Here is a 26,681-nt window from a genome sequence, read left to right on the forward strand (position 1 = left end):
TTCAATTACATCGTACATAAAATTTTGTATAATACAAAGAACAAGGAAAATTACAGCAAAGGAAGAGGCCCTTTGGCCCTCCAAGCCTGCACCAACCATGCTGCCCGACTGAACTAAAACCCCCTACCCTTCTGGGGATCACATCCCTCTATTCCCATCCTATTCATGTACTTGTCAAGACGCCCCTTAAAAGTCAGTACTGTATCTGCTTCCACTACCTCCCCTGGCAATGGGTACCAGGCACCCACTACTCTCTGTGTAAAAAATCTGCCTTGTACATCTCCTTTAACCCTTGCCCCTTGCACCTTAAACTTGTGCCCCTGGTAATTGACTCTTCCACCCTGGGAAAAAGCTTCTGATTATCCACTCTGTCCATGCCTCTCATAATCTTGTAAACTTCTATCAGGTCTCCCCTCAACCTCCGTCGCTCCAGTGAGAACAAACCAAGTTTCTCCAACCCCTCCTCATAGCTAATGCCCTCCATACCAGGCAACATCCTGGTAAATCTTTTTTGTACCCTCTCCAAAGCCTCCACATCCTTCTGGTAGTGTGGCGACCAGTATTGAACATTATATTCTAAGTGCGGCCTAACTAAGGTTCTATAAAGCTGCAACATGACTTGCCAATTTTTAAACTCAGTACCCAAGCCGATGAAGGCAAGCATGCCACATGCCTTCTTGACAACCTTCTCCACCTGCATTGCCACTTTCAGTGACTTGTGTACCTGTATGCCCGGATCCCTTTGCCTATCAATACTCTTAAGGGTTCTGCCATTTACTGTATGTTTCCTATCTGTAATAGACCTTCCAAAATGCATTACCTGACATTTGTCCAGATTAAACTCCATCTGCCATCTCTCCGCCCATGTCTCCAACTGATCTATATCCTGCTGTGTCTTGTAAAGATCCTCATTGCTATCTGCAAATCCCACAACCTTTGTGTCGTTCACAAACTTACTAATCAATCCAGTTACATTTGCCTCCAAATCATTTATATATGTATATATTACAAACAGCAGAGGTCCCAGCACTGATCCTTGAGGAATACCATTTGTCACAGCCCTCCATTCAGAAATGCACCCATCCACTGCTACCCTTTGTCTTCTTTGACGAGCCAGTTTTGTATCCACCTTGCTAGCTCACGTCTGATCTCATGCGACTTCAACTTCTGCACCAGTTTGCCATGAGCGATCTTGTCAAAGGCTTTACTGAAGTCCATGTAGACAACATCCACTACCCTACCCTCATCAATCACCTTCGTCACTTCCTCGAAAAAATCAAGTCGGGGAGAGTTACAGAACAAAGAGATTTAGGGTACATGTTCATAGCTCCTTGAAAGTGGAGTCACAGGTGGACAAACTGGTGAAGAAGGCATTTGGCATGCTTGGTTTCACGGGTCAGAAAATTGAATACAGGAGTTAGAATGTCTTGTTGAAGTTGTACAAATCATTGTTAAGGCCACACTTAGAATACTGTGTGCTATTCTGGTTACCCTGTTAAAGAAAGGATATTATTAAACAAGAAAGAGTGCAGAAAAAATTTACTAGGATGCTACCAGGATTTGATGGATTGAGTTATAAGGAAAGGCTGAATAGACTGGGACTTTTTTTCTCTGGAGCGTAGGAGGCAAAGGGTTGATCTTAGAGAGATCTATAAAATGATGAGGGGCACAGATCAGCTAGATAGTCAATATCTTTTTCCCAAAGGTAGGAGAGTCTAAAGCTAGAGGGCATAGGTTTAAGGTGAGAGGGGAGAAGTACAAAAGTGACCAGAGGAGCAATTTTTTTCACACAGAGGGTGGTGAGTGTCTGGAACAAGCTGCCAGAGGTAATAGTAGAGATGGGAACAATTTTATCTTTTAAAAAGCATTTGGAGAGTTACATGGGTACGATGGATGTAGAGGGATGTGGGCCAAATGCAGGCAATTGGGATTAGCTTTGGGGTTTAAAAAAAGGGCAAATTGGGCCGAAGGGCCTGTTTCCATGCTGTAAACCTCTGTGGATTCTATAAGTTCGTGCGATCTCCTGCACCAGTCTGCCATGAGGGATCTTGTCAGAAGTCCATGAAGACAATATCCACTGCTCTACCTCATCAATCACCTTCATCACTTCCTCGAAAAACTCGATCAAATTCATAAGACACGACCTCCCCTTCACAAAACCATGTTGCCTCTCACTAATTTCCAAGTGGAAATAAATCCTGTCTCGAAGAATCCTCTCCAATAATTTCCCTACCACTGATATAAGGCTCACTGGCTTGTAATTACCTGGATTATTCTTGCTACCCTTCTTAAACAAAGGAACAACATTGGCTATTCTCCAATCCTCTGGGACCTCTCCTGTAAGAAGTCTCACAACACCAGGTTAGAGTCCAACCTGTTTATTTCGTAGTAATCTCACATGCAAGGGAACCTTCCACACACCTGACAAAGGAACACCGTTTCTGAAAGCTTGTGAGATTACTATCAAATAAACTGATTAGACTCTAACTGGTGTTGCAAGACTTCTTACTGTGTTTACCTCAGTCCAACACCAGCATTGCTACATCATGACCTCTCCTGTAGCCAGTGAGGATACAAAGATTTCTCTCAAGGCTCCAGTAATTTCCCCCCTTGCCCCTCTCAGTATTCTGGGGTCTATCTCTTCAGGCCCTGGGGACTTGTCTACCTTAATGTTTTTCAAGAACCCCAATACCACCTCCTTTTTGATCTCAACATGACTCAAACTATCTACACATCCTTTCCCAGACACATCATCCACCAAGTCCTTTTTAGTGAATACTGATGCAAAGTACTCATTTAATATCTTGCCCGTTTCCTCTGGCTCCATGCATAGATTCCCTCCCTTGTCTTTGAGTGGGCCAACTTTTCTCTGGCTACCTCTTGCTCTTTATATATGTATAAAACGCCTTGGGATTTTCCTTAATCCTGCTGACCAATGCTTTTTCATGACCCCTTTTAGCCTTTCTTACTCCTTACTTAAGTTTCTTTCTACTTTCTTTGTATTCCACACTTGCTTCATGCGTTTGCAGCCTCCTACCTTTGACAAATGCTTTCTTTTTCTCTTTGACTGGGTTAACAATATCTCTCATTATTCAAGGTTCCCAAAATTTGCCATAATTATCCTTCACCCTTACCGTAATGTGCTGGTTCTGAATCCCTATCAACTTACACTTGAAAGCCTCTCAGATGCCAGTTGCTGATTTGCCGTCAAACATCTGCCCCCAGTCTATATTCTTCAGTTCCTGCCTAATATTGCAATTAGCCTTCCCCCAATTTAGCACCTTAACTTGAGGAGTACACTTATCTTTATTCATCAGTACCTCAAAGCTTATTGAACTGTGGTCACTGTTCCCGAACTGCTCCCCTGAAACATCGACCACCTGGCTGGGCTCATTCCCCAATACCAGGTCCAGTATAGCCCCCTCCCTAATTGGTCTATCTACATACTGTTTCAGGAAGCCCTCCTGGATGCTCCTACAAACTCTGCCCCTCCACACCCCTAGCACTAAGTGAGTCCCAGTCAATATAGGGGAAGTTAAAATCTCCCACCGTAACAGCCCTGTTACTTTACCAACATATCTGTTCCTCAATCTCCCACTGGCAGTTGGGTGGCCTATAGTAAACCCACAACATTTAATATATAACCCAAACCTTGCTTGACAAGATAATTGCAAGTATATATTTTTGGTGACTGTAAATTAAGCAAAATAAATGACATTATAACCAGCAAAATAAGAATGACGCATAGAAACAATTCATTGAATTCTGCATTCTTTTAGCTTTGGGGAGCGCAGCAGAGTTGCTTGGGCTGGACTCCATGCAGCTCACAGAAGTGCTGACTCACCGGTCGATGATTCTCAGGGGTGAGGAGATCAGCACACCACTCACAGTAGAGCAGGTAAGAATGGAAGAGTCATTACTATCAGAATGCATTGTCTCCATAAAGTCTTGTTACATTATTAAAGTTTACTTTATAAGTGTCAGAAGTAGGCTTACTGCAACAAAGTTACAGTGAAAATCCCCTAGTTGCCATACTGTGGTGCCTTTTTGGATACACTGAGGGCAATTTAGCATGGCCCAATGCACCTAACCAGCACATCTCTCAGATTGTGGGAGGAAACTGCAGCACCCAGAGGAAACCCATGCAGGCATAGGGAGAACGTGCAAACTCTGCACAGAATGCAGGTCCCTGACACTGAGGAAGCAGTGCTAACCACCATGCCGCCTGTGTTACCAGTTTGTTCTTCACCAGTGTTATACCACATTTTAGCAGTTAACTAATTAGTGGTAACTGAGGAGGTAAAGCACCACAACAAGCAAAATAATAAATGCAAAATAGTGTGGATGCTGAAAATCTGAAATGAAAACAGAAAATACTGGAAAATCTCAGCAGATCTGGTAGCATCTGTGGAGAGAGAAACAAGTTAACAGACCAAAAGAGCCCTGGTTTGCTTTGGGCAGTATTTAATGGGGTCTGTAAGTGAAGATGGCTGGCACAGGGACTTCATCGGTGAAAGCCAAAATCTCAGTTTCCTGTTGTTGGGTTGAGATTGTGAAATAAATTAGATGATGTATCAGAGACAGAAGCAGCCATTATTAGCAGGAACCTCTTTACCAATTGTTTTCATATAATTAATACTGTTTAATTGGGAAGCACACCAAATTAAGTCCTATCTTAAGCTACTGGTGCATGGGAAACTCTTGCTTCCTGTTTCTCTAAAGCCTAAAGATAGAGTGTACCAGGCATGGTTGCTCAATCTTTGGATATGAGGTGAGGTTTTGTCTTCAACTGAGTGGCGGAGGGGAGGAGAGCTGGGAAGTTGGAGAGTGTGGTGGAGGCAAGGATGAGGGAGCTGGGGAGGTGAAGGGTTTGGTGCTCGAGTTGGCAAGAGCATGGGGCTGGTGCTCAGGTCCTCAGATGGCAACACAACAAGGCAAGGGCATGGGTAGGAAATGAGATGGCTCCAGGGAACCAGGTCCTGGTCTCAAAAGCAGGATCCATCATTTCAGTAGTTTTGTCTTGTATGTCAAAGTGAGGCAGCTGAACCACATATGGTTGAGGAAGGAGCTTTGGGGTTTGAAGTAGTGTCAGGAAGCAGGAAAGATCAATGGTCCCTGAAGAAGGGCTGGATGGCAGTGAGGTAGGCAAAGGATGATGGAGGGAGGCTTCAGGATGATGGAAGGAAAGTGAAAGGTGAGATGAAAGGCTTGAGGGTGGGAGATAGCGAATCAAGTATCAATGGCTTTAGGTTGCATGTCAATGGTTGCGGATCAAGGGTGACAGTTCCAGGATGATTTGGGAGAAGGAACCTGGGATAATGGGAGGTAGAGGGGAGATGAGAAGAAGCTCAATGATGACAGAGGCTGGATTAAGGTGGATGGGCTCCAGAGGCAGGGTCACAATGTTAATGTCCATCGACATAGCTGTTAAGAAACTGCTACTTTGCTAGATTTGAGGTGCTGTTTGAAAACTTTTACCACACAGCAAAATCAGATTGTTACACGAGATGGGAGGAACTCTGGGTGTTGCCCACAGGAGGGTCTTGCATTCACTTTGGTCAGCTGCAACTGTTCCTGAAATGAAAGCCTTGTTAATAGAGGTGCTCATGTCATTATCTGTTTACAGTTCATTTTATTGATTCATTATGGGATTATACATCCAATCCTTTTGCAATCTCACACAATGAAAGGGATGATTTGCAAGGGGAGAACCACTATTGCACAATATAGGCCGTAAGGCCATCAGCTGGTACCCGCAAAAGGAGAGAGACGTCAATACTTCTGGGACCATTTAGTCACAGAAGAACATTGGTGCGTCAACAGATGTTCAGAATGCGCACTATCTCCAGATATGAGAGGTAATGTCATAGATCAAGTCAGAGTCACGCAGTACAGAAAAGGCCTTTCGTCCCATCAAGTCTGCACCGACAATAATCACCACTAAAGGCACGCTAATCCCATTTTCCAGCATGTCCTGTATCCTTCATTGTTGTGAAATTTCAAGTGTTCTGCAATCCCCATCCTGGCTGCCTTGGTCAAGCAGGAGGGTCTCCATTTCTCATCCTGCCTGTTCCAGAGAGTTTGGAGGTGAACTTGTTGAGAGACATTGCTAAACTGTGGGGCTACTCTTTGTATGTGGCGTCTCATCTTTGTGAATTTGTTGGGGGAATGATGGAGCTCCAAAAAGATAACGATGTAGATGATGATGATGAGAGGATGTCAAGGGGGGAATGGAGGTTGAACGTCTCCAAGAAATTTTAAAGATGGCCCTGCAGGTGAAGGAGCACTTCTCCCAATTGGTACTTGTTTTCCCTGCCTGTAGACACTGGATACTTATTGCTGCCCCACTCTAGAATTAATTCAGCAGGAGGTGGGGCAGATGATTTCTGGCTGTATTCTTGCACGTGAGACATATGCCTGTTCTGCACACTTACAATTTACATTGTGGTTGTGTGTGTGGGCAGCTTTTGACATGTGAGTGACAGTGATGTCTGCTCCCAGTTCAGCCATTAGGAGTTGTGCTGTTTTTATGACATTCTGCCCTTTGCTTTTTTATCTTATCATTTTACCAATGGATGCATAAAATCGATAAAATACACATGCATGTACCATGTGAATATTAATACTGAGATCACATGCCAAATAATGTTATCTATTACTTCAAAAACATAATTAGCTTCACCAAGGTTGCCAATTAGTCACGTGTGATTAGTAGCTAACATATTAAGCAACACCGTTCTAAAACAATCTTATAATAACTGTTTTGAATCAGCAGTTTGCAGATTCTGTCCTTACAGTTAATCATTTGTTAAAGTGGACACAGTGAGTGTCATACAAAGGTAGGATAATGGGAAAATTTTCCTGATTAACTACAGGCAAGGGGTGGGATTTTCCAATCTCATCCATATGCACCTTGCTGCAAGCAAGTCGGAGAATTTGATGTTTCAGCCAAAACGCAATTCACTTTCAGCTGCACTGGTGACTTTCAGTCCTCACTTGTGGCTGGGGTTCACGGATAAGGTCAATTATTTAGTTGGCTCGAGAGGAGGTAAAATTAATTGTTTGCATGCATGTTCTGTTTTTAAAAAAAATTTAAATTTTATAAATATTATCTTTACTGTTACAAATCAAACAATATTTTTGCCAGATGAGTCAGTGATGTCTTTTGGCAGTTTAGCAGGATGGATTCATATCCCAAATTTTTCAGTTTGTCATCTGCCAATCTTCAGATGGTGTGACTTTCAAAGCTGCAAAATGTTTTGTTATACGTACAAGTTCTGTCTCTTAAAACAATAACTGCTGGAAAGAAAGTTGTTAATTGTAGTAAAGAGGGAGGTATAACAGATCAAACACAGACTGGGTGACCACTTTGCAGATGACGTTCAGTCCATTCGCAAGCATGACCCAGACCTTCCTGTCACTTGCCGTTTCAAAACACAATCCTACTCATTTCCATGCTGTAAACCTCTATGACTCATGTCGGCATGCCTGTCCTTGGCCTGCTGCAATGTTCCAGTGAAACCCAATGCAAACTGGAGGACAGCACTTCATCTTCTAGAACATAGAACATAGAAAAACTGCAGCACAAACAGGCCCTTCGGCCCACACGTTGCACCGATCACATCGCTACCTAGTAGACTTACCTATAACCCTCAATCCTATTAAGTCCCATGTACTCATCCAGAAGTCCACCACCACCAACGGCAGCCGATTCCACTCACCCACCACCCTCTGAATGAAAAACTTACCCCGACTCTCCTCTGTACCTACTCCCCAGCACCTTAAACCTGTGTCTTCTCGTAGCAACCATTTCAGCCCTGGGGAAAAACCTCTGAGAATCCACCTGATCTATACCTCTCAACATCTTATACACCTCTATCAGGTCACCTCTCATCCTTCGTCTCTCCAAGGAGAAAAGACCGAGCTCCTTCAACCTATCCTCATAAGGCATGCCACCCAATCCAGGCAACATCCTTGTAAATCTCCTCTGCACCCTTTCAATAGCTTCCACATCCTTCCTGTAATGAGACGACCAGAACTGAGCACAGTACTCCAAGTGGGGTCTGACCAGGGTCTTATAAAGCTGTAGCATTATCTCCCAACTCCTAAGCTCAATCCCTCTATTGATGAAGGCCAGTACACCATACGCCTTCTTAACCACATCCTCTACCTGCGAGGCCGATTTAAGAGTCCTATGGACCCGGACCTCAAGGTCCTTCTGATCCTCTACACTGCTAAGAATCTTACCCTTGATATTATACTCCTTCATCCCATTTGACCTGCCAAAATGGACCACTACACATTTATCCAGGTTGAAGTCCATCTGCCAGTTCTCCGCCAAGTCTCGCATACTATCTATGTCTCACTGCAACTTCTGACATCCCTCCAGTCTATCCACAACACCAACGACCTTCGTGTCGTCGGCAGACTTACCAACCCATCCCTCCACTTTCTCATCCAGGTCATTTATGAGAATTACAAACAGCAAGGGTCCCAGAACAGATCCCTGAGGCACTCCACTGGTGACCGACCTCCATGCAGAAAAAGACCCATCCACAACCACTCATTGCCTTCTGCGGGCAAGCCAGTTCTGGATCCGCAAGGCAACAGCCCCTTGGATCCCATGCCCTCTCACTTTCTTCAGAAGTCTTGCATGGGGGACCTTATCGAATGCCTTCTGATTGGACACATTACAGCTTTCTGGACTCAACAACTTCGGACCACGAACTCCTTCCCCCACTTTCGCCCCATTTCCATTAATTTATTTTATCTTATTTTTTATTTATTCTAATTTCTTCAGTTGTTTCATTTTTTTAATCTCCATTTTCTTCCCTTACCAGTGTCTCTCCGCCCCAGTAGGCCATCTGTTACCTGTTTCGGCTTGTCCTTTGACACACTGCTTACCCTTATTCTGCTATTTGCATATTCTGATCTCTTAATGGCTAATATCAGCACCATTCTTAGCCAGGATCACCATCATTTACATTCCCTTTGTCTTTTTGTCCATGAGACCTTTGTTAATCTCTTCCACCTCTACCTCCCCCTACCCCTCACTCCATCTTCACCACTACAGTATATAGCTCACCCTATTTTCTATTATCTTCAGCTCTGACAAAGGGTCATCCAAACTTGAAAACTTGGTTCTATATTCTCTCTGCAGATGCTGTCAGACCTGCTGATATTTTCCAACATTTTTGGTTATTGCTTATGCTTGTTACTATCTCAATTCCCTGAGGTAAATTACAATTGTTTATAAAAATCTGCAGTGGAAGTGCTAATCAATCTTAACTCACATTGATCACAAAATTTGACCCTGGAGTGCTTATACTGTTGGCGCTATAGGTGCTGTTTCACATTCATAATAGTTTTTGTACTGTACTAGCATACTCTAATGTGGCAGTGTCAGATACTGTTTTGAGTAGGTCAGCATTGCCAGCACTTGCGCCTTGTGTTGGAAGGGTGGAGGGTAGGTGGGTCGTGATACTAGTCAAGTGAAACGCTGATTTGACACCACCAGTGCTATTTTTAATCTGAATACGTTCTTTAGCTTTCTCCTGCATGCAGCTCCATCAAGATCCTCACATAAGAACAAAAGAAATAGGAGCAGGAGTAGGCCATCTAGCCCTTCGAGCCTGCCCCGCCATTCAATAAGATCATGGCTGATCTGTCGTGGCTCAGTTCCACATTCCCGCCCTCTCCCCATAACCATTAATCCCCTCGCTTATCAAAAACCCATCAACCCGCGTCTTAAAAATATTTAGCGAGGCAGCCTCCACCACCTCAACGGGCAGAGAATTCCAGAGATTCACCACCCTTTGAGTGAAGAAGTTCCTCCTCAACTCCGTTCTAAACCGCCCCCCCTTTATCTTGAGGCCGTGCCCCCTAGTCCTACTGTCCTTTCTGAGCGGGAAGAGTCTCTCCACCTCTATCCTATCCATCCCATTCATCATCTTATATGTCTCAATGAGATCTCCCCTCATTCTTCTAAACTCTAACGAGTACAAGCCTAGTTTATTCAGCCTCTCCTCATAGCTCAACCCCCTCAACTCCGGTATCAGCCTAGTAAACCTCCTCCGCACTCCCTCCAAGGCCAAAATATCCTTGCGTAAGTACGGCGACCAAAACTGCACACAGTACTCCAGCTGCGGCCTCACCAATGCCCTATACAGCCGCAGCAAGACCTCCCTACTTTTATATTCAATCCCCCTCGCTATGAAGGCCAGCATCCCATTTGCCTTCCTGACCACCTGCTGCACCTGCAGGCTGGGTTTTTGTGACTCATGCACAAGGACCCCGAGGTCCCTGTGCACCGTCGCCTGCTGCAGTTTTTCGCCATGTAAGTAATAGTCCTTCCTACCATTATTCCTACCAAAGTGGACCACCTCGCACTTGCCAACATTAAATTCCATTTGCCATTTCCTGGCCCATTCGCCCAGCCTATCTAGATCCTTCTGCAGACTCTCCACACCCTCCGCGCAATTTGCCGTTCCACCAATCTTGGTGTCATCAGCAAATTTCGACACCATACACTCGGTTCCCTCCTCCAGATCATCTATATAAATGGTAAAAAGCTGAGGCCCCAGCACCAACCCCTGGGGCACTCCACTAGTCACCAACCGCCAATCGGAATAGCACCCATTAACCCCCACTCTCTGCCTCCTATTTGACAACCAATCCTCTATCCACGCTAACACCATGCCCCCTTACCTTATGCAATAACCTCTTGTGAGGTACTTTGTCACCTAAGAGTTCTGCATGGAACTTCTATCCTTTCCCACTGTCCTTGTTATTGCAACTCATTTTTGGTATTCCACTAAGTGCAGGCCTTGCCTCTGCATTATCCTCCAAAGTATCTGATTTGCTGGCTGCAAGTGTAGAATCGAACAATGTCGTTACCTCATTTGTTTGTTCTTAGACCATCTAAAGTTTAAGAGATTGTGTGACCAGTGGAAAATGAGATAGGAGGAGGTTCAGATAGAAGCATACCTTAATCTTCAGTACTTTCAGCCAAGCTGCTGACCACCATCTTGGTCATGGCCACTCAAATGATGGTGAATGTGGGGAAAGGAGGAAGGAGAGGAAATTCTCCTTTGATAATTAATTCCTGATACCTGTGATTGTATGCTACATGTCTTAAAATTGAGTGAAAAGTGTGCCAGGGTTTGTGCCTGACAGTTTAATAGCTGGCAATATGTGCAAGAGGTCTGATGTGGATGTGAAGCTTGCAGCAATGCTGTGTCTGTGAAGGTGAGGTGAAGCTATGAATGGGAAGTATAAGTCATGATTGATGCAGGTTGTTGGTAGCCATGAGACAGGGATGTGTTGCATTGGGCAATGTGGGAGGCCAGTGATGTGGTTGCCAACATCTGAAGATTACTTGGGAATATTAAACTACTTATGGCAATGAATGCAGGTCTCCAGGATTATATTGCTTGTGTTGACCTACATGGCAACCTGGTCAGACTGCCTTCTCAGAGTTTCTGTGTTCTTCGATGGATGGAGGTCCTCGATCCCTCTTGTCAGTTGCTGCATTGGAACACATTCTGTGCCATGTTGTTCCATTCTTATGTGTTTCACCATCAAACTGACTTCTAGAATTACTCCCAGAACCTGCTTAAGCCAAAATTCACCTCTCTTTTTAGAGGAGGACTTTTAAGTAGTGCAGGCCAATGTAACCTTGTCCTATTCTTTTGATTTTGCAGCCCCTGCTTGGGTGTGCAGCTACTCAGCAGCAGGCTTAGTGGTATCTGTACAATGTAATCATTTAACTGAATAGTCAGCATAAAGTTTGCACTGGGAGCAATGGATACAGATTAATCATGTTCAGTCTTGGGTGCTTTCAAATTTTGCTTCCTTTTATCAGATTTAAATTTGTGCTGTAGAGTGCAGTAAAATGGAATTTAAATGACAGTTCTTTCTCCAAAGGCAGTAGATTCCAGAGATTCAATGGCCATGGCACTTTACTCCCAATGTTTTGCATGGATCATTAGAAAAATCAACAATAGGATAAAAGGAAAGGAGGACTACAAATCTGTGGGTGTCCTTGATATATTTGGATTTGAAAATTTTGAGGTACAGTAAATGGAAGTTTATATTTATTCGCAATGCTATCATGAAAATAATTTCTACACTTTTTCTTTCTGTTATTGTTCTTTTCTTTTATCTCTTTCTATTTGGCTTCTTTCATGATCACTTTCTCATTCACTTTTTCTACACTTTTTGTGTTTTCTCTTCCTCTATTGTTAATTTGCATTTGATTGAACGTTTTTTAACAGGTAAATCGGTTTGAGCAATTCAATATCAACTATGCAAATGAAAAACTTCAGGAATATTTCAACAAGCACATATTTTCTTTGGAACAGCTAGAATACAACAGGTAAATGATATGTGGCACTTCAAAGAAATATCGATAGTTGAATCACAATTAAGGCTGGATTTATTTTTTAACTCTGTGAAAACTTCTCAGTGTACAGCCGCCCCCGATACCCTTTGGAATTTAATGTGTTCCATTGTCCCCTGAGTTGAACTGCCATTTTTGCATTAATGCAATTAAATATCAATGTTACACTAAATCCATGTAACGGTGACAATATTGTTGTTTCAGAGTATTATTTGTCACAAGAAAAGTTAGATTCTGTAATGCAATTATTTCACCGCCATTTTAATCGCTTGTTTCAAGCTGCATTTTTGTCTTCATCTTTGCCCTGATGTATTCTGAACCTTTTTTAAAAAATGATGTAAATCTATAACTGAGTGCTTTCAAATTAAGGACTACTGAGAGAAGCACTCGAACAATTACTAATGGGGAATGCCATTGGTAATGTAAGTTGTGAGAGTTCAGCAGCTAATAGAAGTCTTTTAATAATTTTGCAGCATTGTTAATAATGCAATGCTTGCAGTTATAATCAGCCTTGTAAGCAAATTGGAAACCTTGTATATCTGTATTTATATCATTGATTAAGATTTATTTTTCATTAGAGATGGATTGGTCTGGGAAGACATTGATTGGATGGACAATGGGGAATGTTTGGACCTCATCGAGAAGGTAACTTCTATATTTTATTGACCACACTGCAATGGTATCATGTGGGTACGAGAACAACTTAGTGAGTCTAGTATCCTGTACAGGAACTGCACTAGGTGGGAGTTTGTGTTTGAAATGGAACTGTAAATGAATTAAAATTGTTCAAGGGTTGGGAAATTATTTGAACTTGGAATACTGCACCAATGCAGACAGTTAATTCATTACTGACATTCTAGTCATGAGAGGCTGCATGCTGGGAGCAAGGAATCATTAAATTTATCCCAACAACTTGATTTTTCAATCAGCTAGGAAGGTTCCATTCTCTTACTCTGCAACACGTAGCTCATCTCACAATGCCCCCTCGTGCTAGATTTCTCCATCAGAGGAAAAAGGCTATCACTATCCACCCTATCTAAACCTCTAATCATCTTATATGTTTCAATAAGATCCCCTCTTAGCCGCCTTCTTTCCAGCGAAAACAACCCCAAATCCCTCAGCCTCTCCTCATAGGACCTCCCCTCCATACCAGGCAACATCCTGGTAAACCTCCTCTGCACCCTCTCCAAAGCCTCCACATCCTTCCTGTAATGTGGGGACCAGAACTGCACACAGTACTCCAAGTGCGGCCGCACCAGAGTTGTGTACAGTTGCAACATAACGCTGCGACTCCTAAATTCAATCCCCCTACCAATAAACGCCAAGACACTGTATGCCTTCTTAACAACCTTATCTACTTGATTCCCAACTTTCAGGGATCTATGTACACATACACCTAGATCCCTCTGCTCATCCACACTATTCAAAGTCCTCCCGTTAGCCCTATACTCGACACATCTGTTATTCCTACCAAAGTGAATTACCTCACACTTCTCCGCATTAAACTCCATCCGCCACCTCTCGGCCCAGCTCTGCAACCTGTCTAAGTCTTCCTGCAAACTATGACACCCTTCCTCACAATCTACCACACCTCCGACTTTGGTGTCATCAGCAAATTTACTAATCCACCCAACTATACCCTCATCCAGATCATTAATAAAAATTACAAACAGCAGTGGCCCCAAAACAGATCCCTGAGGCACACCACTCGTAACCGAACTCCATGATGAATATTTACCATCAACCACCACCCTCTGTCTCCTATCCGCTAGCCAATTCCTGATCCAATTCCCTAGATCACCCCCAATCCCATACATCTGCATTTTCTGCAGAAGCCTTCCATGGTGAACCTTATCAAACTTTTACATAGCAATAGCCTGCAGATATGCAAACCTCTGTATCTTTATGACCAAATGGCAAAGATTGTAGAGTGTTTCAAGTATCTGGGAATACATATAGACCAGAAGCTAAGCTTCACAGAGAATACTGACTGTACCTTTAAAAAAGGCTAATCAGTATCCATTTTTAATTAAAAAACTGGAAGGGATTGGAGTGAGCCGAAATGTTTCAACGAGAGGAGACAAAATTCTAATAAAGAGCATCCTAACATTCAACATGACAGTCTGGAGTGGTAACCTGAGTGTGAAATGCAAAAGTAAGCTGGCTAGAATTGTCAGTGCTGCTGATAAAATTATTAATAGACACAGCTTGATAACACATTTAACAATGCGGTTAAGAGGAAAGCTTGGACCATCATCAGTAACCCCTCTCATTCTTTATATCCTCAATGAAAGGCTTCCTTCAGGCTGATGCTTTAGAATTGCCAGGAAAAATCTGTTCAAGAAGTCTTTTGTTCCTAGTGCCATAAACTTACTAAATAGCATATTGTAAACTCAAGCCATTCTTTCAAGTTATGTTTGTATAATGTGGAAGTATATGTGCACAAATGTATGAATGGAGGTTTACATGAAGTATTCACTGTTTTTAAACAAATTACTATGATTATATGTTATACTGGAGGTGAATCCAAAGGCAAATTTCCACTTTTACAAGGACAATGAAGTTCTATTCTATTTTGTTTCTATCCTGATAAAACACTCTAATTTGTTAAATAATGAATTGTGAAGCAGTTCGAGCATAGATTTTTCAATGCAACACAGATTAAGAAATGCCTAAAATATGAGCATCGCAGCACCAGCACTGGCAAGAATTTGCATTTACAAGATGTTCGCTGAGGCAATTTTATTCATATACATACATGTGAATTGAATATGACTAAAATATTTATTGCAGATGTGTATGCGCCATAAAAATCTGTTAATACATTAAAGATGATTATGATCTTTTAATAGATTCAATAACCATAATTACATTCAAAGTCTCAAACTATATAGTCTTCATGGTTTATATGGACAAAGGACAATGCTAGAAATTCTTACTCTATAGACAGATAAAGGCCAGTAATTTAATGATCCCATACTTGTCCCAGTTGAAAATATATTTCACAGAAACATAGAAGATAGAAGCAGGAGGAGGCGATTTGGCTCTTCGAGCCTGTTTCACCATTCGTTACAATTATGACTGATTATCCAATTCAATAGTCTAATCCTGGATTTTCCCTATAACCTTTGATCACTTTCACCCCAGGTGCTACATTTAGCCACCTTCTGAATGCATTCAATGTTTTGGCATCAACTACTTCCTGTGGTAATGAATTCTACAGGTTCACCACTCTTTGGGCAAATCAATGGCAGATGCAGTATAATTTGGGTTAATGGGAGATCATTCACTTTGGCAGTGTCTCCTCACCTCCATCCTAAGTGGCCTACCCTGAATCCTCACACTGTGATGCCTGGTTCTGGACTCCCCCACCATCAGGATATACTCCCTGCATCTACCCTGTCTAGTCTTGTTAGAATTTTATAAGCCTCTGAGATCCTCCCTCATTTGTCTGAATGCCAGTGAAAGCAATCCTAACCCAGTCAATCTTTCTTCAAGCATCAGTCCTGCCATCCCCAGAATCAGCCTGGTAAACCTTCTTTGCACTCCCTCGAGAGCAAGAACATTCTTCCTTAGAAAAGGAGACCAAAACTGTACACTGTACTCTGGGTGTGGCCTCACCAAGGCCTTGTATAATTGCAACAACACATCCCTGCTCCTGTACTCAAAACCTCTCACAATGAAAGCCAACACGTCATTTATCTTCTTTACTCCTGCTGCACCTGCATGCTTATCTTCAATGACTGGTGCACAAGGACGCCCAGATCCCACTCCACTCTCCAAATTTACAGCTATTCAGTAATAATCTGCCTCCTTGTTTTTGCTTCCAAAATGAATGATCTCCCATTACTCCAAATTATACTGCATCTGCCATTGATTTGCCCACTTACCCAAGCTGTCCAAATCATTCTGAAGGATCTCTGCAGCCCCCCACCCAAATTGGTATCATCTGCAAACATTTGAGATGTTACATTTTGTTCCCCCATCCAAATCATTATTATATTGTGAATAGCTGGGGTTTCAGCACCGATCCCTGTGGTACCCACTAGTTACTGCCTGCCAATCTGAAAAGCACCCATTAATCTCTACTCTTTGTTTTCTCTCTGCCAATCAGTTTTCTGTCCATTTCAATACATTCACCCCAATCCCATGCGCTTTAATCTTGCATGATAATCTCTTATGCGGGACTTTGTCAAACACTTTCTGAAAGTGTAAATATATCACATCGACTAGCTCCTCCTTGTCCACTCTACTCTTTACATCTTCAAATTTGTCAGGCATGATTTCCCCTTCATAAATCCATGCTGACTCTGTCTGATCATGCCACTGCTTTCTAAATTTTCTGCTGTAAAGTCCTTAAAAATGGATTTGAGAATTTTCCCCACTACCAATATTAAACTTACTGATCTATGAACAAAAACAAACAAAGAACAACCCAGCACGGGAAACAGGCCCTTCGGCCCAACGAGCCCACGCCGCCGCATCACCCTACACCTATTCTACCCTGCGTGCCTACGAATGGAACCCCTAACTTAGCCAGATTCAGGGGAGAATAGCGTCAATTTGGTAAAACCAATCAGCCTAAGAGCACATCTTTGGGGTGTGGGAGGAAACCGGAGCGCCTGGAGGAAACCCACGCAACCACAGGGAAAATGCACAAACTCCCACAGACACAGGCCCAAATCCATGTATCTGCACAGCTAGCAGTGCTAGTCACCGAGCTGTTGCGGCGCCCGTCTACCGGTCCAGGTTCAAGCACACACACCGACACGAAGTACTAGGCCACTCCCGGAACCTCCAAGAGCAGCCCACGCACGACCCACCGTGTGCATGCCCCTCGTTTGACAACGAGGTGGACCTCCACCTGCGGAATAAAAAAGACAAAAACGTTAATTTACAAATCTGCATTTCCGGTGTCTCCCGAGGTTCTAACCTTATTTAATAGCCCCTACTATAACCCTCCATCCTCATTTCACTCATGTGTCTGTCTAACTGAACCTTAAACGAGTCCAATGTTCCTGCCTCCACCACCCTACCCGGTAGCGCGTTCCATACCCCCACAACTCTCTGCGTGAAGAACCTTCCTCTCACGTCCAAATTATACCTCTCCCCCCTCACCCTTAAATCATGACCTCTCGTATTTGTACCCAGTCTAGGGAGCAGTCTTTCACTATTGACTCTATCTATTCCCTTCAGTATCTTATATACCTCTATCATGTCCCCCCTCAATCTCCGTCTTTCCAAGAAGAACAGTCCCAGTTTCTCCAACCTCTCCTCGTAACCCAGCCCCTCCATGCCAGGCAACATCCTGGTAAACCTCCTCTGCACCCTTTCCAGAGCCTCCACGTCCTTCCAGTAGTAAGGTGACCAGAACTGGACGCAGTACTCCAAATGCGGTCTAACCAACGTTCTATACAACAGAAGCATTAGACGGCAGCTTTTATACTCTATACCCCTTCCTATAAAGGCTAGCATTCCATAAGCCTTCCTAACAACCTTCTCCACTTGTGTCGCAACCTTCATGGATTTGTGAACCTGCACTCCCAGGTCCCTCTGTATCTCTATACTCCTAATCGGTCTACCTTTTATCACATAGCTCCTCTCTGCATTATTCCTTCCAAAATGCATCACCTCGCATTTGTCAGGATTAAATTCCATCTGCCACCTATCTGCCCAATGCACCAACCTATCTATATCCTGTTGTATCACTTGACATTCCACTTCAGTACCCGCCAACCCTGCCATCTTGGTGTCATCTGCAAACTTGCTGATCACACCACCTACGCTCTCTTCCAAGTCATTTATGTATACTACAAAGAGGAGAGGTCCCAGTACTGAGCCCTGCGGCACACCACTGGTCACTGGCCTCCAGCCCGAAAAGGTCCCCTCCACAACTACCCTCTGTCTTCTATTACCCAGCCAGTTCTCAATCCACCTAGCTACCCTGTTTTCTCTCTAACTCCCTTTTTGAATATTGGAGTGACATTAGCTACCCTCCAATCTGCAGGGACTGTTTCCGAGTCTATAGAACCTGGAACGTGACCACCAATGCATCCACTATTTCGAGAAGCACTTCCTTAATTACTCTGGGATGTGGATTATCAGCCCGTAGGGATTTAGCCTTCTCCAATCCCATCAATTTTCCTGGCACCGTTTCTTTACTAATATTGATCTCACTCAGTTCTTCCCTCTCACTATATTTTGCATTCTCCAACATTTGTATCCTCTTTTGTGTCCTCTTTTGTGAAGATAGATTCAAAGTATGTATTCAGTTGTTTGGTGATTTCTTTGTCCCCTATTTTACATTCCCTTGTTTCTGTTTGTAGAGGACCTAAAATTGTCTTCACCAACCTCTTTCTTTTCATGTATCTATAGAAACTCTTAGTGTCAGTCTTTATGTTCCCTGCAAGCTTACTTTCATACTGTATTTTCCCCTTAATATTCAATCCCTTGGTCCTTCTTTGTTGAATTCTAAACTGCTCCGAAATCTCAGACCTATTATTTTTCTTGGCCAATCCGTACGCTTCCTTAGATCGGATACTCTCTCTAATTTCCTTTGTAAGCCATGGATTGGCCCTCTTACCCATTTTGCTTTTGTGCCAGACAGGAATAAACAGTTGCTGGAGTTCCCCCACATGTTCCTTGAAACTTTGCCATTTCCTATCCACTGTCATCCCCAATCTATCAAGGCCAATTCAGATCCTCATAGTTCCTTTATTCAGATTCAGCACCCTGGTCTCCGAATCAATTACTTCACACTCCAGCTTGATAAAAAAATTCTATCATGTTATAGTCACTCATCCCCAAGGGGTCTCATACAGCTAGATTGACAATGATTCCCTTCTCATTACACAATACTCAGTCTAAGATGGCCTGCTTTCTACTTTGTTCCTCCACATTATGGTCAAGAAAACCATCCTGTATACACTCCAGGAATTCCTCCTCTACGGCATTGTGGCTAATTTGATTTGCCCAATCTGTGCAGATTAAAATCACCCACGATCACCGATGTTCCCTTATCACATGTGCCTCTAATTCCATGTTTAATGCCATTTCCTACATCACCACTGCAGTTTGGGGGTCCACATATGACACCCATTAATGTTTTTTGCCCCTTGGTATTTCTCAACTCTATCAGAGCTAATATTCTTTTTCACTATTGTGTTAATTTCCTCTTTAACAAAGTGCCACTCCACCACCTTTTTGTTTATGCCTGTCCTTTCTAAATATTGAATACCCTGGGACATTTAATACCCACTCCTGGTCACCCTGCAGCCATGTCCCTGTAATCCCAATTATATCGTACCCGTTTACATCTATCTGCGCGATTAATTCATCCACGTTATTGCATTAAGCCACAGAGCCTTTAAGCTTGTGTTTTTAACATTGTTTGCCTTGCTCCCAATATTCTTCTCTATAGCCCTGTTTGAACTTTGTCCTTGGTTTCTCTGCCTATCATTTTCCTTATTCCCTTTTCTATCTTCTGTTTTTGCCCTTGCTCCCTCTTTCTCTGACTCCTTATATAGGTTCCCATCTCCCTGGCATGTTAGTTTAAACTATCCCCGACCGCTCTAGCAAACAGTCCCCCTAGGTCATCAGAGCCAGTCCTGCCTAGGTGTAATCCATCTAAATTGTACAGGTCCCAACTCCCCCAGAACCAGTCCCAATGCTCCAGGAATCTGAAACCCCCCCCCCATGACACCATCTTTTCAGCCATGTATTTATCCGATTTATCCTGTCATTTCCACTCTGACTAGCACGTGGCATTGATAGCAATCCTGAAATCATTAACTTTGAGGTCCTATTTCTTAACTTTCTTCCTAGCTCCCTGTATTCTGCTTTTTTACCTATGCACTGGCTGTTCACCCTTCCCCTGCAGAATGTCTTGTACCTGCTCCAAGACATCCTTGACCCAAGCACCAGGGAGGCAACATACCATCCTGGAATCTTGTTTGTGGCTAAGAAATGCCTCTTACAATTGAATCCCCTATAACTATTGCATTGGCACATTTTTTACCCCTTCCCTCTGCAGCAGAACCAACTGTGGTGCAATGAGTTTGGCTACTGCTGCTTTCCCCAGAGAGGTCATTCCCCTCAACACATATCCAAAGCAGTATATATGTTTTGCAGGGAAAGTGGCCTCAGGAGATTCCTACACTACCTACTTACCTTTCTTGCTCTTTCTGGTAGTCACCCATTCCTTTCCTGCCTGCAGAGTCTGAGCCTGTGGTGTGACCAACTCTCTATACGTTCTATCCACAAAACTCTCGAACTTGCTGATGCTCCACAGCATCTCCAGCTGCCACTCCAGCTCTTGAGCTTCCAGGAGCTGTAGCTGGAGACACTTCCTGCACACATGCTGACCCAGGGGACTGGAACTGTACCCATCCTGCCACATGGAGCAAGAAGAGTGAACTGTGGCTTGGAGCTCTCCTGTCATGTCTTACTCATTTGAGTTAAACTTTTGAAAGGTGTTTTGTTTCAGATCACATCCAATTCTCTAGGGCCCTTCTTTCCTGATCCTTGTTATTACTGAATGCAACATTTACAAATGATAAACCACAGAAATTACACAGAAACACTATTACAAAGAACAAAGAAAATTATAGCACAGGAACAGGCCCCTTGGCCCTCTAGGCCTGCACCGACCATGCTGCCCGAATTAACGAGAACTCCTCTACCCTTCCAGGGACCATATCCCTCTATTCCCATCCTTTTCATGTATTTGTCAGGATGCCCCTTAGAAGTCAGTACCGTATCCGCTTCCATTATCTTTCCCAGCAACAAGTTCCAGGCACCCACCACTCTCTTTGTAAAATATCTGCCTCGTATATCTCCTTTAAACCTTGTCTCTCGCACCTTTAAACCTGTCCCCCTTACCAATGGACTCTTGCACCCTGGGAAAAAGCTTCTGATTATCCATTCTGTCCATGCCCCTCATAATCTTGTCAACTTCTATCAGGTCGCCCCTATTGTCGTGTACAACAACAACAACTACAATGTCAAGAGAAAACAGAAAAGAAGAAAACTACTAGCCAGTCACCAGCCAATTATTTACCTGCTGGCTGTGACGACACGGTTTGATTTCCTTTGACTTCTCACTTGCCCTCGAGTCTGCCTCGCGTGTTAGCCTCTCCTGAAGTTGAGCACCTCTTTCCTCTCGGCATCAAATTCCCACTGAGCTCCAAATTTCCGATACCCTCACTCTGGCTGAAATCTCACTCCGACTAAGTATGTCTACCACTTTGGTGTGCAGGTTCACAGGTTGTTACAGGACATGTTAGAGTAACATCGAACTGTCTGACCTATTAACAGCTTGGAAATGCACCTGAAGATAGCACCATAAAGAGCAATTTTATTTTAGACTTTATTTTAGTCCTCTGGTTGATTAATTGAGGGAGAGAAAAATTTAGCTGTGCATTTGCCAAAATAGTTTAATGCTTTTATTTGTTCAGAGCCCCAAAAGTATTTGTTTTTCATCATAATAGACTTGTTATGTGTAAAGCTGAAACTACTTACACAGAGGCAAAGGAGGAAATTGCTGGGGCCTTGAGAAAAAGCTTTGTATCCTCACTGAGTACAGGCGAGGTCCCAAAGGATTGAAGAGTAGCCAGTGTTGTTCCTTTGTTTAAGAAAGGTATCAAGAATAATCCAGGTAATTACAGGTCGGTGAGCCTTACATCATTGGTAGGGAAATTATTGGAGAGGATTCTTCGAGACAAGATTTATTCTCACTTGGAAATAAGTGGGCGTATTAGTGAGAGGCAATATGGTTTTGTGGAGGGGAAGTCGTGTCTCACGAACTTGATTGCATTTTTTGAGGAAGTGATGAAGATGTTTGATGAGGGTAGGGCAGTGGATGTTGTCTATAAGGACTGCAGTAAGGCCTTTGACAAGATTCCTCATGGCAGACTGGTGCAGAAGGTGAAGTCGCATGGGATCAGAGGTGAGCTAGCCAGGTGGATACAAAACTGGCTCGGTCAAAGAAGACAGAGGGTAGCTGTAGAAGGATGCATTTCTGAATGGAGGGCTGTGACAAGTGGCGTCGCTCAGGAATCAGTGCTGGGACCTTTGCTGTTTGTAATATATATAAATGCTTTGGAGGGAAATGTAACTGGATTGATTAGTAAGTTTGCGGATGACACAAAGGTTGGTGGATTTGCGGATAACAATGAGGACCATCAGAGGATGCAGCAGGATATAAATCGGTTGGAGACTTGGGTGGAGCGATGGCAGATGGAGTTTAGTCTGGACAAATGTGATGTAATGCATTTTGGAAGATCTAATACAGATAGGAAATATGCAGTAAAAGGCAGAACCCTAAAGAGTATTGATAGCCAAAGGGATCTGGGTGTACAGGTATATAGGTCACTGAAAGTGGCAATGCAGGTGGAGAAAGTAATCAAGAAGGCATATGGCATGCTTGCCTTCATCAGCCAGGGTATTGAGTTTAAAAATTGGCAGGTCATGTTGCAGCTTTATAGAACCTTAGTTAGGCCGCACTTAGAATGTAGTGTTCAATTCTGGTCGCTACATACCAGAAGGATGTGGAGGCTTTGGAGCGGATACAGAAAAGATTTTCCAGGATGTTGCCTGGTATGGAGGGCATTAGCTATGAGGAGATGTTGGAGAAACTTGGTTTGTTCTCACTGGAGCGACGGATGTTGAGGGGAGACCTGATAGAAGTCTACAAGATTATGAGAGGTATGGACAGAATGGATAGTGAGAAGTTTTTTTCCCAGAGTGGAAGAGTCAATTACTAGGGGGCACGGGTATAAGGTGCAAGGGGCAAGGTTTACAGGAGATGTACGAAGCAGATTTTTTTACACAGAGAGTAGTGGGTGCTTGGAACTCATTGCTGGGGGAGGTAGTGGAAGTGGATGCGGTACTGACTTTTAAGGGGCATCTTGACAAGTACATGAATAGGATGGGAGTAGAGGGGTATGGTTTCTGGAAGAGTAGGGGGTTTTAGTTAAGTGGGGCAGCATGGTGGGTGCAGGCTTGGAAGGGCTGAAGGGCCTGTTCCTGTGCTGTAATTTTCTTTGTTCTTTGAACTTCTAAGTCTTAATGTAATTTTTTTTTTGTAGAAAATGGGCATTCTGGCCCTGATCAATGAGGAGAGTCATTTTCCAAAGGGCACTGACAACACTCTGCTGGCAAAGTTGCACAGTCAGCATTCGGTAGGTGTTACACTGAATAAAATCTATAGCTTGAGTTAATTAACCAGCATTTATGTTCACTAACATCTGTGCTTTGTTAGAATCCATCAGTGAGACTGCAAAGGGTCCAAGTCCAAGTGGCACCTTGCTATTATTAGTCCCAAGTAGAGCTTACCTGATTGATGGATGGTAAGCATTTGCAGAATTTGGCAAGCAAGGATGAGGAAATTTGATGCTTGATGCTTCTGCTGAATTTCCCTGAAACTAACAAGAGCGCAGTCCTGTATTTTATTCAGTTCTGATTGTCATTAAAACTTTCATTAACTGCATTACTGATGCAACTGGTGAACTTCAACAGACCTGTTGATATTTCTGATGTTTGAGTGAAAGACTTACCTCATTGCATTCAGGCCATAAAAAATAAGCATAAAAGGCAAAGGAGCTTAACATTTCAGTTTACAGGAACAGAAGTATCAACTTATAATGCATTACTTTACTTACCCTTTAGCTGCAATATCATTTTGTAACGTACGGCATTTGTGTTTTCCCTCCACTGCTCATGATCAATATGCGAGGGGAGTATGTTTTCTTACCCTTGGTGTGTGTCCAATTAACTAATTCCAGTTTTGTGAGGTTTAAAATAAAGAAGATACTGAAGCAGTCCATGTTCAAATGCAACAAGATCTGGACAATATCCAGGCTTGGGCTGACAAGTGGCAAATAACATTCACGCCCCACAAATGACAGATAATGACCATTACCAATAAGAGATACTCTAACCACCGCCCTTTAATGTTCAGTGGTGTAACCATCATTGAATCCCCCACTGTTAACATTCTTGGAGTTACCATTGACCAGAAACTCAACTGGGCTCACCACATAAACACAGTGGCTACAAGAACAAGTCAGAGGCTAGGAATACTGCGGTGAGTAACTCGCCTCCTAACTTCCCAGAGCCTATCCACCATCTGCAAGACACAAATCAAGAGTGTGATGGAATACTCCCCACTTGCCTGGATGCAGCTCCAACAACACTGAAGAAGCTTGACACCATCCAGGACAAAGCAGCCCACTTGATTGGTACCACATCTACAAACATTCAATCTCTCCATCACCAACGTTTAGTAGCAGCAGTGTGTAATACCTACAAGATGCACTGCAGCAATTCACCAAAGATCCTTAGACAACCACTTCCAAACCCACAACCACTTCCGTCTTGAGGGACAAGGGCAGCAGATAAATGGAAACACCACCACTTGCAAGTTCCCCTCTAAGCCACTCACCATCCTGACTTGGAAATATATAGCCATTCCTTCGCAGTCGCTGGGTCAAAATTCTGGAATTCCCCCTAATGGCATTGTGAGTCAACCCACAGAACATGGACTGCATCAATTCAAGAAGGCAGCTCACCACCACCTTCTCAATGGTAACTGTGGATGGAAAATAAATGCTGGCCAGCCAGTGGCGCCCATGTCCTGTGAATGAATAAAAACAAATGATCTCATACTTACCCAGATGTTTAAAATATAATGTCTCATTAACTCATCTCTCAAATACTATCTCACACATACATATTCAAAGATTAGATGAAAAGAAATATGATTACAACTTATTATTACCTCACAGGACCAGAGTGCCGACAAGGTCCTCTGGCCATCAAGTCTGCACCAACACATGTGAAACACCTAATCTCCCTACCTAATCCCATTTACAAAGGTTTGGCACATGTCAAGTGCTCATCCAGGTATCTTTTAAAGGAGGTGAGGCAACTTGCCTCTACCACCTTCCCAGGCAGCACATTCCAGACTGTCACCACTCCTTCCCCCCTGCCTGAAAGCCTTAGAATCATAGAACCCTACAGTACAGAAAGAGACCCTTCGGCCCATTAAGTCTGCACTGAACACAATCCCACCCAGGCCCTACCCCCATATCCCTACATATTATATCCACTAATCCCTTTAACCTCCGCTACCCTGGACACTAAGGGGCAATTTCTTGGCATGGCCAATCAACCTTACCCGCACATCTTTGGACTGTGGGAGGAAACCGGAGCCCCCGGAGGAAACCCACGCAGACACGAGGAGGATGTGCAAACTTCACACAGACAGTGACCCGAGTCGAGAATCAAACCCAGGACCCTGGAGCTGTGAAGCAGCCGTGCTAACCACTGTTCTACCGTGACGCCCTTACTTGTGACTAATAAATAAACTTTACTTTTACTTTACAGTGTAAGCACATCCTTCCTATAATATGGTGACCAGAACTGCACACAGTACTCTAGCTGTGGCCTCACCAATGTTCTATATAACTCCAACATAAAGTCCCTGCTTTTGTAATTTATTGATAAAGGCCATGTGCCTTTTTCACCACCCTACTAACACCCTACTAACTTTACGAATATTGATTGGAGTTGCTATAGTTCTAGCTCGCTAGAGGGGTCAGTGTTTGTACAAAGCGTGCAGGAAGGTTTTTTGTCTCAGTATGTAGACAGGCCAACTAGAGGTGAGGCTATATTGGATTTGGTGCTGGGAAATGAGCCAGACCAGGTGCTAGACTTGGAAGTTGGTGTGCATTTTGGTGATAGTGACCACAATTCGGTTACGTTCACCTTAGTGATGGGAAGAGATAGGCATGAACCTCGGGTCAGCAATTTTAGCTGGGGTAAGGGCGATTATGAGGCTATCAGGAGTGAATTAGGAAGCATGGATTGGATTAGGGGATTACAGGGACTGGGAACGTCTGAAATGTGGAGTTTTTTCAAGGAGCAGCTACTGCGAGTCCTTGATAGGTATGTCCCTGTCAGGCATGGTGGATTTGGTAGATCTAGGGAACCGTGGTGCACTAAAAGAGTTGAGTCGATGGTTAAAAAGAAAAAGGAGGCTTATGTTCGGATGAGATTGGAGGGCTCAGATAGTGCACTAGAAAGCTTTAGATTGGCTAGGAGGGAGTTGAAGAGTGAGTTGAGAAGGGCTAAAAGAGGACATGAGAAGACTTTGGCTGATAGGATTAAGGAGAATCCTAAGGCGTTCTATAGGTATGTCAAGAACAGAAGGTTGGTCAGGGCAAGATTAGGGCCAGTTACAGACAGCAGGGGGAAGTTGTGTGTGGAACCGGAGGAGATT

General features: G+C 43.4%; 1 protein-coding gene across 1 annotated transcript in view; it reads left to right on the top strand.

Moving 5' to 3' along the window:
* The window catches only part of myo10 (myosin X), a 351,157-nt gene that overhangs the window by 196,557 nt on the left and 127,919 nt on the right, over positions 1-26,681 (top strand). The window contains exons 11-15 of the mRNA XM_080204973.1: positions 3,780-3,898; positions 11,926-12,072; positions 12,276-12,376; positions 12,979-13,045; positions 23,488-23,580. Coding sequence (XP_080061099.1) covers positions 3,780-3,898; positions 11,926-12,072; positions 12,276-12,376; positions 12,979-13,045; positions 23,488-23,580 — 527 coding nt within the window. The remainder of the gene's footprint in view (positions 1-3,779; positions 3,899-11,925; positions 12,073-12,275; positions 12,377-12,978; positions 13,046-23,487; positions 23,581-26,681) is intronic.

Source organism: Carcharhinus amblyrhynchos, chromosome 2, assembly GCF_965287045.1.
Source record: "Carcharhinus amblyrhynchos chromosome 2, sCarAmb.v2.hapA, whole genome shotgun sequence".
Classification (NCBI taxonomy): domain Eukaryota; kingdom Metazoa; phylum Chordata; class Chondrichthyes; order Carcharhiniformes; family Carcharhinidae; genus Carcharhinus; species Carcharhinus amblyrhynchos.